The 14803-nt window shown below is 40.5% G+C and overlaps 1 protein-coding gene across 2 annotated transcripts in view; it reads left to right on the forward strand.

Moving 5' to 3' along the window:
• Positions 1–14803, forward strand: part of LOC147885703 (copper-transporting ATPase PAA2, chloroplastic) — an 87463-nt gene that overhangs the window by 6332 nt on the left and 66328 nt on the right. For both annotated transcript variants that reach the window (XR_015543390.1, XM_087396057.1), the window contains exons 3-11: positions 5821–5918; positions 6062–6115; positions 6274–6360; positions 6457–6624; positions 7417–7527; positions 9219–9287; positions 9828–9937; positions 10072–10177; positions 10715–10781. Coding sequence is in view for 1 of the 2 variants with exons in the window: in XM_087396057.1 (XP_087252183.1) it covers positions 5821–5918; positions 6062–6115; positions 6274–6360; positions 6457–6624; positions 7417–7527; positions 9219–9287; positions 9828–9937; positions 10072–10177; positions 10715–10781 (870 nt within the window). In the remaining variant the exon portion in view is untranslated. The remainder of the gene's footprint in view (positions 1–5820; positions 5919–6061; positions 6116–6273; positions 6361–6456; positions 6625–7416; positions 7528–9218; positions 9288–9827; positions 9938–10071; positions 10178–10714; positions 10782–14803) is intronic.

A 14803-nucleotide genomic window follows, 5' to 3' on the forward strand; every position in this document is an offset into this window, starting at 1 on the left:
ATTATATACAACTTAAAACTTCGTTGGATCGTTTCTTAAAAGTAAAAGCTTCATTTCAAAGCAAAGAAGTCTATCTAAATAAGGAACTCTTGATTTGTATTTTTACTTCTCCCTCACTTGACAAGATAGGCTTAAACTCCATTTTGAAGTCTCTTGAAGTAATGGATTCTCTCCCTCATTTTGTGAGAAGAATTTGAAAGCATCCAGTAGTAGCTTGGAAGTATGTAAAAACTTTAGGACAAAAGGCTTTCAACTATGGAGAGATAGGTAAAAGGCTTTCAGAGCATTCAAAATCTTCTATCCTTAAAGAACCTTGTTGTTGTAAAAGTAAGAGATTCCAAAGCTTTATTGATGCTGATTTAGGACATGTGGTCACAATTGATACCTCAATTTTGCTTTCTAGTAACCTAAGAGACCTTTTCATGAAATGCACAAAATTTCGATTTTACTCTTTTAAAGAGTCTTGCCTTTTAAAAGCTATCGATAAGGGAATCTCAAAGTTTGTTTTGCAATTAGAAGAATTTTTAGGAGTTAAAAATATCTTATCAGAATGGAAAGGGAAGATTTTGAAGAAAGTTGCTTTGAAACTAGAAGAAGTCCCTTCGGTTATTTGTTCAAAGAAAAGTAACCATCTTTCTAAAGAAGATGAAACTCTTCTTCGAAAATTCCGTAGGAATTTTGTCATTTCTTATGTGGACAAATGTTCCAATAACTTTGTTTTTATTTTGCAAAAAGTTTTACTTAGAATGTCTTTTGAGAGAAGTGAACTCGTCTGCCAAAACTTACGCCCCTGCCTTAGTTTCTCAAAAGGATTTGATCTCAAAACATCAGAGCTTTTGCAAGTCTTCTGGGTTTGTTTGCAATCCAAGCATACCTTTTCTTTGTGCTGCTTGGAAGTTTCACAAAACTCCAAAAAAGCTAAGATTTATTGCAGCTGCTTGTGAGACTACTTTGATGAATGTCTCTAAATGACTAAGCTACTGCTTCAAAGCCATGTTGCCTAGTGTCCATGAACTTTGGAGGGACTTATTAAAAGAGGTAGATGTCCCCTCGAACTTAAGCTGGATTTTAAATGATTCTGTAGGAGTGATTCCTGTTGTAAAATTTTTTAATTCCTCTCGAAGCATTTAGGAAAAAGAGTCTCCTATTCTCCTTCAAACCTATGATTTTACGACGCTTTACACAAAGATTGAGCTGGAAGACCTGAAGTTTAGAATTAAAAAGCTAGTGGCTGAAGTTTTCAAGCTGAGATTTGACAAAGATAGATGCAAAGTGCTAAAAGTTGAGAAAACAGCCTTATCCTTTGACTTTTTGTGGCTAAAAAATAAAGATCATGACATAGGTTCTAAAAAGAAAAGATACACAAAGGTAGTAAGTGTAGAAGATGTTTGCTCTTGGATAGATTTTCTTTTAGATAATCTTTACATTACAATAGGTGATTCTTTGTTTCAACAAGTTATAGGAATCCCCATGGGCACTAATTGTGCCGCCTTTATACAAACTTTTATCTTTTCACTTATGAATTTGAGTTTATGCAACGTCTTATTTCTATCAATACCTGCCCTATCATTTTATATAAGCTTAGTCAAGTTAGGCGTTTTATAGATGATTTATTTGTACCAGATGTTCCTAACTTTCAAGACTTTATGTACAAAGACGCTAGAGCTTTTGGAGAAGGAATCTATCCTGATGACTCTTGTGAATTGAACTGCACTTCAAGAGGGGATTCTTGTGTTTTCTTAGATCTTAGACTTTCTCAATCTACCATAGGATTAGAGGTTGATATATACGATAAACGTGAACAACCTGAATACAGTGGTTTACACATTATAAAAATGCCTCACATTGACTCAAACATTTCTGATTTGGCAAAATATGGAGTCATTTCTTCCCAATTTCATAGATTTTCCCGCCTTTATACAACTAAGGAGTCTTTTATCACTCAATGTAGTAATTTGATCACTTTACTATTACACAAGAGGTATAATCCAAGGAAAATAATGAAAAAAGTTTGCACATTCTTAGATATGAAGTCTTTTATCTATGGTGTTTCGGCCTTAGGTTTGTTTAGAATGATTGAACATAAGCTGAAAACAAAAAGCGGGGAGCTGAATAGCCCGTTTTTCTTTTAGTTTCAAAAGAGAGTTTGTTTGAGTATACTTATGCTTTCTAAGTTAGAAATGTATTTTTGCCTCTTTGCAGAAACGAGACATAAGTGTAAAGTGCCATTTAACTTTTTATGTTTTAAATAAGAGAGAGAGAGAGAGAGAGAGAGAGAGAGAGAGAGAGAGAGTTTTTCTAGTTTTTTGGAAGTTTTTGTTTCTTGACTTGCTTGTTTATTTTTGCTTCAGTCACCTGCTTTGTTTCTTCTTTATTTCTTGTTTTCATTCTCTTTTGTTTATTTGACGTATTTTAGTAAGCACTAGGTTTGCCCAAGAGACTCCGCGGGTCTTTAGAAACCCAGTATAGCTGCTTATGCTTGGGCACTGATGACGACATAAGTGTTGCTTTGCTTGCTAAGTATGTCTTCCTTTTGCTTTTCTTAAAAGTTTTTGTTTACCTCTTTTTTCTTCTCTTTCATTTTCTCTTTTATTTTCTTTGTAGATTTTTGATCTTTAGAACAACAAAAATTCTAAATTTGTATGATTGGACTTATTCTAGTCTTACAAAGGTATATACTTTGAATATAGGCATTTCTTCCATTAGTGTGCTGAATTACCAGGGCATCATCTGGAGCAATGTATCAGTCCTGCAAACTGATATAACAGCCCCCTTGCTGTCCATATTTGTTTCCCTCATGTGGTTTGCTGCTTTTATTTGAGGAGCTATCCCCACATATCCCTTTTGTAATTGCACTTGTAATAGCCTGGAAACAACCAGATTTTTGTCCTGCATATTGAGGCATCTTCCACGGCTTTGAAGCATGATTTTGCTGCGTACTAGGGAGAGGCATAGCATGGCTAGGATGCATAGCTCCTCTAGACATCATAGCTCCAGGAGACTCTTTGGGTGAATTGATATCCTTCCCATCCCCATCGTTTTGGTGCATAGAAGGAAGCGTGGGCTGCTTTCCCATCGATTGCATTGCAATGTGTACAACCTCTCCGACCTTCTCACAAATTTGTTCGCCGATTTGTTGGCCCATTTGCTTCTCTGCCGTGCTCCTTGGGAGGACTAATATGGGAACTTGACAACCCTCTTGGTTGGTGGACCCAAGAGGCTCATCTACTGCAATTGCTGATGGGCTTGAGATGTCTCCAAGGATGGAAGATCCAACAAGAAACGACTGTGAAAACTGTATGATCCCCTGATGAAACTGATGTAGCTGGTTGAGCTCCTTGGGTGGAAGATGAAGTTCGAACTAGATGAAGAGGCCGGACGAGAGGACTTGTCCGAATTAACTACAAAGACGGGATGATCCCCTTGGGTGGGATCCCCAAGAGAATGAACTGCTAAAACTGGATGATCCCCATGGACTATAACCCAAGAGACTCGTCATCTGCAAATGTTGAGATGTGCCCGACCCCTGAGAGCTAATGGGAGAAAGTGCAAGGCCCCCTCGACTGGTAGATAAGAGACTCAACCTCCCCCCTCGACTGGTAGATAAGAGACTCAACCTCCACCACTGCTGATGGTGCTGAGATGGCCCCAGGGATGGAAGACCCTCGAGAGTTGGCTGTGGAGATTGCTACAACATGAGGAACTGCATGTGGCTAATGTGGAAATTGATTGGTCCCCTTACTGGTAGACCTAGGAGAAGCCAATTTTTGAACTACTGCAAGGTAGTCCACTGAACTATGCTTTGAGATGGAAGATGCCTGAGTGGATGAAGGACTGATGTGGATGAAGAACTGACTATGATGGCGGCTGTCGCAGGATAGTCCATGAAACTGTGCTTTGAGATGGAAGACCTCCGAGCAGATGATGAACTTTGATAGTGCTCGATCTGGATCTAGGGCTGGTTGGAAAGGAACCGATTGTGCGCAAAGAGATGATCTTGCTCCCTGAATGCTTGCATGGGAGCTGCAATTTTGGATCGCTTCATGATGGAAGACTGCCAGACCCATCAACTGCTGGAACAATGACTGCCATAGAGAAAAAATTCCCCCTTAGTTTGCTGCAGGGTGTAGATGCCCATGGGGGAAGATGGGAACTGACCCGATGCGCGATGAAGGAAGGGATGGAGAGGCCAATGGAGTATGGTGCTACACTAGTCTGAGTTAGTGACAAAATACAAAAATGGAAATATCCCAACCATGCTCCCTCCTTTACTGACTGCATCCCCATTACTGTAAGTTGCTGCCAGGATTCCCTTGAATCCAAAAGAACCATGCTGCTCTGATGTTAATGTAACATGCGGGGACTTACTGTGCAGAAGCTAAGTGACCGTGTGTACATAGATGGAAGTTAATAGAGAAATCAAGAACAAAGAACACTAGAGATCTTCCTAACTCCTGTACGCTGCTTCTTTATGATATGTAAATGGTGGTGAAAATGCCCTAACTACTGACTGTATATGATTGCCAATCGGCATACAAAACTGAGCTGGAAACTTCCCTATCTGAGGTGGAAACTGTGACTATGGGAGGGTGAGCTATGCGCACTGGTGGCTACAGGCTGGGAAAACTGGAGGGGAAATGGCCAGAACTGAATGGGAGACTGAGGGGCTTATATAGGGCTGGAAAAACATCTGACTGGCTGGCGGTTTGACCGACCAGACCTGTTGGTTAACCAACCTGCTTGGTCGGGTCTTTTGATCCGACGTGGTTGGCCCTTTGGGATGACCCTGGCCAACCCAGCTGGCCTGACTGCGACCTGTGCTTGGCAGTGGTGTACATGACATGTTCCCTTCTCTCTCTCTCTCTCTCCCCTTTGTTCCTTTGTTTGTTTTACAAGGAAATGTAATGTGTAAGATTTGATATATTATAGTCTTGTGAAGGTACGCACACATCATACACGTGCGTGCATGTACACACACACACATGGACTTTATAGAAGAAAGACTATCAGTAAAAAGTCTAGAGCCCACCTCAGGTCCTGATCCTGGGCTTACTTTTGTTCAAAGTGAGAAGCAATATTCCCATCACAGAAATGAGGGCAAGGGCCTTCCTTGCTCATAGAAATTCATCAAGAGAAGTTGAAGAAAAACAACCAAATTTGACAAAGAGGTGAATGCAGTGGAAGGAAGGCTAAAGGTGTTCCATGTGCCAGAAAATCTACAGAGGCCATTTACACTCAAGGGAGGGTTGAGAAATAAACGTTTACCTAGCTGGATTTTATTGCTGAACTCTCCAAAGGAATATAGCTTTAGGCATCGACTTACAGCTGCGGAGATTGTTATTTCTGAGGCTAAGTCTCCAGCCTTTTTTTTTTGGATGATTAAGAGAAGCTCAAGCTTCTCAAGTAGACAAAGAATGTGAGCTCGGAGATTTAGTGTACTTCTCTTTTTGCCATAGGCCACCGAATAATGAAACAGATTATATCATCTTGGATGCAGTCGTGTCTCCGTTCAAATGTATTCGATTTAGCATATTTAAATATTGCATACATTCTTCCAAGATTTGCGAGTAATGTTCATCATGTTGTCACTGGGTACTGCAGATTCGTAAGAATTGTGAAGCTCACTTTTTGCTCATGTTTATGGAATCTTCAGTGTATTATTAAGTAAGGCATTTTTGCAACGCTAAAAAATTGGAAGGTTGCTAAAGGCTTTCTAATCTTAGCTTGTCAGGGGGGATCATTCTTGAAACCACATATATTGACTTCGATGGTTTGCCTTTTTGCTTCTTCCCCTCTTTTGGGGGGGGTTGTTGACCTTAGAATTACTGGTAGACGGAGCTAAGGCTTTCTGGAAGGGATCTCCAAGTATGAATACTCTCGTTGGCTTTGGTGCAACTGCAGCTTTTTCAATCAGTGCTGTAAGTGGGCATGCCACTTTCTTATATTTAGGGCCAAATTATGTTTCACTTGTTGAGTGCATTCATGTGGATACAGTCTCGAGAGTCAGTCGCTAAGGTTGCACGATTGTAAGCAACTAAAAGTGCGTTCTGCTTTTGAACAGGTATCTCTGGCAAACCCTGAGCTCCACTGGGATGCTTCCTTTTTTGATGAACCGGTGTTGTGCCCTATTATTATCTTTAAAAGACTTAAAAGAAACAATTTAATATTGAATAGAAGGTGTCATTGTATTTTTCCTTTTGAAAGAAATACATGAATGAGAAAATATCCTACTATGGTTTGCACTTATTCTCATTTCCACATCATCATGCACAGGTCATGCTTCTTGCGTTTGTTCTGCTGGGAAGGGCTCTTGAAGAACGTGCACGAGTACAAGCTTCAAGTGATATGCATGATCTGTTGGTTAGTTTTGCATATTACCTGCTTCATTGCTCTTTTGCAAAATGAAGTTCTGTTTCAAGCTTCAGCTGGATTACCTGGATGCCTTATTGTGAACAGTCTCTCGTGCCTTCTGAATCACGCTTGATGGTCTATGAGGATGGTGGAGCACCTGATCAATCAGGTGACTTGCTTGCAAATCAAGCCATGTCTGTTAAAGTTCCAACGAATCAAGTTCGGCCTGGAGATTGTGTTCTTGTGCTTCCTGGCGAGACAATCCCTGTGGATGTAAGCTTATTATTCTCCTCTCCCCACAATTTACTCTCTGTCTCTGTCTCTGTCTCTCTGTCTCTCTGTCTCTCTGTCTCTCTCTCTCTCTCTCATCCTTGTGTTTGTGTTTGTGTTTCTTTTGTTTTATTGTGTTTGAGTTGTTTGTCTTTTGTTTCCTTGTGTTAGCATTGATCGTGCTTTTTCTTTAATAAATCACTTAAGATAAACTCAAATTTGTAAGGTCGGATACACTCTGGACTTATGTATATCTTTTTGCATGCAAACCTGTATATACCAACTTGTCTCCGAAACAAGGTATTTCGGAGGTCATTATCCAGAGATTGCTATGATGAAAGCTTTCTAAATTAAAGAAAATGCCTTTGTTTTATGTATGGCAGAGGCATAGTTGTTGGTTCCTATTATACTTTTTGTCTCGATGGGATTCACATTTGTTTAAGTTTATAGAACAGGTATAGGACTGGTGTGGGTACATGCATAAAAAATTTAGGCTTGAAGAGGTGCTTTGGTAAAGTTTTCTTTGTAAAGGTTTCTTTGGTGATAACAGACTGATATGCAGTGTAAGACACTTAACAGACTGATATGCAGTGTAAGATACTTCATTACAGACAAGTATTTTCATTGGAGACTGCTTATCAGCCTTTGAATGCAAAACCTTTGTTGAATCTGTAGGAGAGGTTTTCAAAGAAGAGGTGGCTGTGCGTATGTATTTTTTAGAATGACTCTTTTACTCTCTGTGAATTGGGTTAAAAGGTTATTATGCATACTCACACAAGCATTTTGCTATGCCAGGGTTCAGTTGTTGCGGGCAAGGGTGCTGTTGATGAGTCCATGCTTACTGGTGAGCCAATGCCAGTATCCAAGACAAAGGGTGCTAGTGTTTCAGCGGGGACAGTAAATTGGGTATGTTTGCCAAATGCTTAAATACTGATTTACATAGTAAACATGTGGACACAAAGGCTTATATATCTCCTTGAGTGTCGTGCTTTGCATTCTCTATTTATATCAACTTTGAAACACGATTGATATCCTTGATGGATCATACGAACACAAGAGAAGAGTTTCTCTCTTTATTTCTGGTTTGAAGTTTTGGATTTACTCATATCGTAATCCACTTGAGATGTTCCCTATTTCATCTCTTTTTCAAGAAGTTGTTGTGTTTCAAAGGACGAGTTTGGGCATGTTCATGCATTCATCTAGATATATATAAATATTCTTCGGAATGTTTTGTGTTCCCAGTAAAAAGGATATTTTCAGGCAAATGAAACGTGCAAACATAGGTGAGGAGAATTCTTACAGTTCTGAAATATAGGAGAAGGCTTGGGGATTTCTTGAAAACTGCTACAAGCTTTAAGGGGCATTATCAATCAGTGAACCAACAGGAATGAGCCCAGAGGTGGATGATTGTTCCAAGAGATGCCTTTTACGGCAGTTAAGAAATTGTAATCCTATCATCAAGGAACCACATAAATCGCTGTCCATGACATTCGTCTCTTTGAAATTAAGCGAACTGGCCTTAAAATCTGGCTGGTTTAATTGTGTGAACTGCACTTTCAAATCTTATTGTGATGTGCACAAAGTCCATCTGAAGATATGTGATGAGGCAGCTGGGCTACTAAGGAACTGAAGGCTGCCCTGTTAGGATGCAGACGTGGAAAGGCATTACAGCCTAGCCAGTGCAGCGAAATATTGCCAGAATCACCAACACTCAAGATAACCTTTTATATGGCATGTGTATAGGCATATTGCAAGATACACGCATAGATCTAGAGAGGTATGCACAGCATAATGAACAGAAAAAGTACTCAGTATATATTGCAACAAAAAGTAGGCCAAAAACATACAAAACAATCATCCTCAGGTCAGCTTACTGGGGTGATTACCTATGCTGCTCCAAGCTCTCTCTTCCTCCCTCTATCTTCTATGTGGCTATTGCTGCAGGCTTCAGTGGCTCTTAATCTATCCAAATCTTGCATGATGTAGACAATGCCTCAGGCTCCCATGATAGGTGGTGGGCTGCTGCCCACCACCCCTGCAAATCCAGATGGGGCTGACCAGTCTGTCGCACAGCCAACAACACAGGGTCCCATCGGCCACTCTGCTTGTTGCAGGCTAACATGGTGTCTAGGCTGTAGAGCCCCCAGCCATCCAGTCTTTTGCACCTTTTCTGGGCTCACAAACAGCCCCAGCCAAGGACCTATCTATGCCACCTTTGCTAACCATCCACAGCAGCCTATATGGCCGAGGATCATGCTCATACTTTATCCTTTTATACTACCCTTCTGTCAGCTCCACCTGCTTCCCAGTGGCAGCCTGTCTGCTGACATGGCAGTCCTCAGCTCATGCTCACGTGCCCATATGACACCTCTTACATGTGCCCCCATAGCACCTCTAACACCCATGCATTTGACTGACATAAATAATCTCTAGTCTATTTCTTACTATATGTGTTGCATGAAATTGCATCGCGATTGCTTATTTTGACAAGTCTATTATTTTCCTTTTGTAAGCATTTAAGGAAAGTAGGCCAAGCGTTTGTGGGTTTGATGTCTAACTTAATGTATCTTGATTAAGTCAAATTGGCCTTTTTACAGGAGGGGCCTATAAGAGTGGAAGCGTCAACGACGGGAGCTAAGTCTGTGATATCCAACATAATTCAATTGGTAAAACATCTTTGGATTTGTCAAACGTTTTCTTCAAAATTAATTCAAGAGAGCACCATTTTCACTAGTTTACAGGTGGAAAGAGCAAATATAGGCATTAAAGAATATGTTGATTGCAGTCAAAACAATGACATCTATATACTGTGAGGAAGATGCGATGTTTGAAATGCATGCAGCTTCATACATTCAGTCAATGATTTTACTGAGTGTAACCCATTGTGATTGTAAAGATTCTGTAAGATCTATAAGTACAACTGTCAACAAACAAATCAAGGATGTGTAGATCTGATAGACATGTCCAAAATAAATGGTATTTTATAAAGTTGACCTAAGCCTACTTTTTGTAAAGTATATACATAGGCGTACAACTCTGGCCTGCTCTTTGGGATGGACAATGCTACCATGAATGCCTATATAGGTCTGTGTTGTGTTATGATCATGGGCGTCCTACATTTGTTTATGCTGTAGAAAACAGCTTGAGAAGGACACAATTTCATTTTACACCACTGCACTCTAACTTGTAAGTGGATGCTTCAACAGGTAGAAGAGGCTCAAGCAAGGGAGGCTCCAGTACAACGGATGGCAGATTCGATAGCAGGCGCCTTTGCTTATACAATAATGGCTGCTTCTGCTGCAACTTTTATGTTCTGGTGACGTTCTTCTTTCATTTTCTCTTTTTCTTAATGCCAGACCAATTCCCCCCCTCTTCCCCTTTCAAGATTTCACAGGAGTCATTCCATGCATTTGAGAGATATGTAGTGACATTGCACTTTGTCATTTGCAGGAACTTTGTGGGTTCAGACCTATTTCCAGATGTGCTACTAAACAATGCAGCTGGTCCGGAAGGCAGTGCACTTCTTCTAAGCCTCAAGCTTGGCATTGATGTATTGGTATGTGCATAATATTCTGTTTTTCTTGTCGTTTCAGTCCCATAGCTGAGTTTTCATTTGAGGCATGAAACATATCTACTTGTCCATTCACTAAATGATTAATAGACTGATAAATATCTGACAGTTGTCTTGCTTTGAAATGGAATATGCTTCTATTTTCGTTTCCTGCATCAGATAGTGATGGAGAAGCAGACAGTTAAGTCAAATGAATTAATAAAGGATAAAAGTATTGTAGTGTAATTCTCTTCCCAAAATAAATCTCATTCTGATATTGTTATGTCAGCCTTGCATTTTTATAAAAGCTGACATAATTTGTAAGAGTAAAGAGTATGCTTGCTGGAGCAAAATAGCAAACCTGAATTGAGCACTTTTGATGATGGGAACTCTTAAGGCCTATTTTCTTGAGATGAAGCCATTTTTCAATCGTCAGTGATTGTTCGAAAAAAAAGATCACTATTTTAATCCTGACATTGTATTGTCTCCTGAAATGATTCTGTTTGAAACAATATCTCTGATGCTGTTAACGTGCTTGCCTAGGTGGTTGCCTGTCCTTGCGCACTCGGCCTTGCAACGCCAACTGCGGTGCTTGTGGGGACCTCTATGGGTAGGTGACAGATGTATATGTGCTTACGGTTCACAATTTTATTAGATGAGGTTGGATTGTATCTTTAACCGCCCAGCACAACAGTGCATGCACTGGTAACCGACTGGAAATGAAATTTCGGTAGCACATACTTTTTGTTGTCATTCTATCTCGCTTTTGTAGTAAAGATATGATCGTTGTCCACATTCTTCTCTTTGAATCAGTGAAAATTTTCAATGTAAGAGGCGGTATCTAAAACAGCCAGTTTAGTCATGCCTTCCTTGCTACCCTCTTGAGTTCCAGATAGATAATTAAATAATGTAGCTTATACATCTCCTTTTATTCTATTTTGTGACCTGACAAAATTGAGGGAGAAAGTCGAGAAGAATTTGTCGTAGTATCAATGCTCAAAATATGCGGGGATCAGAACTGGAACCCTGTGGACATAGAGGGAATGTTAAAAGCAATTAATTTTAGATCTTCAAAGGAGAAATATGTCCGTTGGGCTGCTCTAGAAGAGCAAATGCATCTAGTTAGCAGGCTTCTAAGAATGTTAATGGTATCGAGGGGATCTGCTATCACGTGCCCGCATCTGCACCCTGTATCACCAAGAATGTGCTACTTGTGATATTGTCCCATGATGACTGCAAACCTATAATAAGTGAGTCTCTCCACTTGGTATCACATAGAAAACTCAACATCATGTGGCTGAACATTAATGCTTCCTTGAGCATGGGAATGTGGACTATTCGGCATTGACCTAGAAATCGTAAGCTCATGGTTTTGGGGCTGATTTACTGTTGTAAATATCATCCATATTTTTAACATTTGAAGCATGCTTGTGCTTCTTGCATTTGCCCTTAGCCGGCCTGACCACGAATTCCTCATTTCTACGGTCGTGACTTCACTTCTTGACTCGAATGCAACCTCTGCATGTGGATGTCCCTGCACTTGATCTCTAGCCATATCTGTGAATGTATTGACATAGTGCTAGCCTTTACCATCACTGGGTCTGCTGCACACCTCTGGAGCTCTGATAGGAACTTAGTATCGATGCCTTCGTATGGTTGGATGCTGAAGGTTGCATGGAAATAGATGTACTATGTGCACACGTTAGAGCATATACAATGATAGCTTCCACTGTAAAGTACAGGTGATATTGGATGGAATGCCGTAGTAGTCGCATGCTATGCATGATTAAGTTTGTGCCTTTTGGCCTCATACTACTGGCTGCTGGCAATGTTGGTGGGGGATATGATACCACTAGTATGCAGGTGGAGTTGATGGTCTTAAAAATCCTTATTAGTGAGACTACCTTGACTGTTATTTGTTGTTCTTTTAGATAATGAGTTTGGGCTTGTCACTTTCATGTAGCTACAGGAATCTGAAAATCTCCCCATTCGTACCTGTCTTGGATCAAGCTTGTCTTGTGCATTTTCTTGAAACATTTGATCTCTAGGATTGGCCCATCCTCCCACCAAGTGTGTACTCCCAAGAGATTGCAAGGTTATGGAGGGAAAGGCAAATACTTACACCAGTTTGTTCTGGAACTGGAGGACCATAGCCAATAAGTGCAAAACATCACCCATGCAAGGCTCCTATTTTTTGGGCTAAAATAGATCCTTTTTATCAAAACATAAAGAGTTTTTTGGGCTAAAAGAGATCCTTTTATCAAAACATAAGACAGAGGTCAAGTCTAGAGAGCCAAAGCAACTTCAAGTATGGATGCCCCTGCCCAAGGAGACCATATGAAGAGATTCATGGGTATACAAGTGCATCAAGGTCAAGGTAACCAATGTAACATTCTTGCCTCTAGATATTTACATCCTTGGAAATAAAGTCAGGAAAACTTTTCTTCAAGACAACAATCTCTCCCAAATTGAATCTTCAACAGTCCTGTCCTTTCACTTAATCTAGTATTAATTCTATTCTTGATTGCTTTTGCCTTTTGTCTACAGCCTTTGCAGGTTCAAGTGGAACATAGGGCAAATCTTCTATCAGTTCTCTAGGAGATACGAAACTATTTCCATTTCCATGTTTTCCCTTAAGTTCACTTACATGGAAAACTGAATGAATCTTGACATTAGAAGGGAGTTTTAACTTATAGGCTGCATCATTAATTTTGTTAATGATGCAGAATGGACCTTAATATTTAAGGGAAATGTTTGGATATTTTCAAGTCTTTAAAGTCTTAGAATCTCTTGGAAGTCTAAGATGTACCCACATGCCTTCCTTAAGAACCCTGAGGCTATGTTAGTGATTTGCATGAACTTAGCTTTATCCTGAGCCCCTTTTTATGAAATTCTTTAGCCTGTGCCAACAACTCTTGCATGTCTAGGAAGAAGTCTTTTACAGTCTGTACCTTCTTAAGACCTAAGGCAATTTGTGTCACCATTTGGGACTTCTCCTAAGAAAATAAAGAGTAATCTTTAATAGAATTGACTTTGGTCAAATAATGGTGAAGTTGGTTAACCAGAAATAAGTTTTATTGTTTTACTTTTTCCCTGCATTGGTCAAAAGAGAACTGTGGGGACGCCCACAAGGGACTAGAAATAGTCCAACAACTAGGAATGCAGGAATTTTGCTAACCTCTAATGGGTTAAAGTGTTGGAATTTGTTTGTGCTATGTGTAGGACCCAAGAGAGTGCGAAAAGGACTCAAGATTTGGGAGAAAAGCACAAAAAGCAAGTCCCACAAGGCTCTTAAGCAAGGACAAGGTGGCACCTCTTTAAAAGAGAACCCACAAGACTAAAAAGGCACCTAAAGCCTCCAATTTAGGAAGAAAAGCCTGAAAGCTTAGCTTTTATGAAAAAGTAGCATTTAGAAAGTAGGCCCTAGCTTTTTGCTAGTCCTAGTCTACAAAAGAAAAGCCTCTGGCCTCCCATATGTATTCAGAATTGTACTCAGTTCTATGCTCTTTCAAGAGCCAATTGTACAAAGATTATTCTATTGCATTAAAGACCTTCGAGGGGGTTGAGCCCTTATTTCTGGGCCCTAGTGCTGTGTTTTGCTCCTTACCCTTCTCTCCCAAAGTATCTCGAGAAGTGTAGGGATTTTCCAACGTGAGGTTATAGTGGTATTAGAGCGTGGTTTTGCTACTTTCCTTGGTAGCAACGGTCCATAGACCTCGGTAAAGACGTCCGACAGGTGCATATTGGGAGACCTTGGAACATCCGCAGACGGACGGGCGTACAAAACATCCATAGACGATGGATGGAGCGGACGGAATACATCCGCGCAAGCATAGGCGGATGGAACATCATCCTGCAGGCGCGCAGGCGAACGGAACCGCAGACGGACGGAACATCATCCGCAGTCGGACTCACGGACTAGTGGAACTCAGAGCAAGCTTGCAGAAGTGGGATTTGCAGAAACGTGCATATAATATTTTATATTTTTGCCCATACCCTAGACTAGTGGTTGTACCATACAAGTTTACAACCAAGAGCCACACCCACCCATACTTCATTGCGCATCAGGTCGGCTCCCGTCTTCACCCGTAAGCATTTACCTTCTTGAAAGGAGTAGGGGCTTTGCAGTTTATTGCTTTAGGCAGTGGGTTCAATTCTCCATCTCCCAGATCATGGTTTTGGAGCACGGGAGTTCAGCTACCAAAAGGCCAAGTTCAGCCTCTAGTAAGAAGCATTCTAAGAGATCTGAAGACGACCTTAGTGAAGGATCTTTAAAAGCAAAGATTAGGGAGCTTCAGTATCTGAAGCAAAAGCCTCGATTTCAGCATCTATTTGAGGAGAGGATGACCAAGCAAGTTTCAATATTGCCAAAAGAAAAGGGAGATCAAGAGCTTTCTTTCACCCCTCCATAAGCATAACAATTTCATGGAACATAAGATTTTGAAAGATACAATCCAAAAACCATAGCATCAAAAGACCTCTCTAAGCATTGACATATTTCACGGAAGTGTTCTCGGAGTCCTGCATCGCACTAGGAGCGTCATACTCCTCACGGGAGACGAAGCCGAAAGCATGGAAGGAGATCTCCCAGTTCAAGCCCATCCTCTTCTAGTTCTTCTTCTTCCTCCTCTT

Source organism: Dipteris shenzhenensis, chromosome 25 (assembly GCF_047967505.1).
Source record: "Dipteris shenzhenensis isolate YYH24624 ecotype China chromosome 25, Dip_SZ_1.0, whole genome shotgun sequence".
NCBI classification, from domain to species: Eukaryota; Viridiplantae; Streptophyta; class Polypodiopsida; order Gleicheniales; family Dipteridaceae; genus Dipteris; species Dipteris shenzhenensis.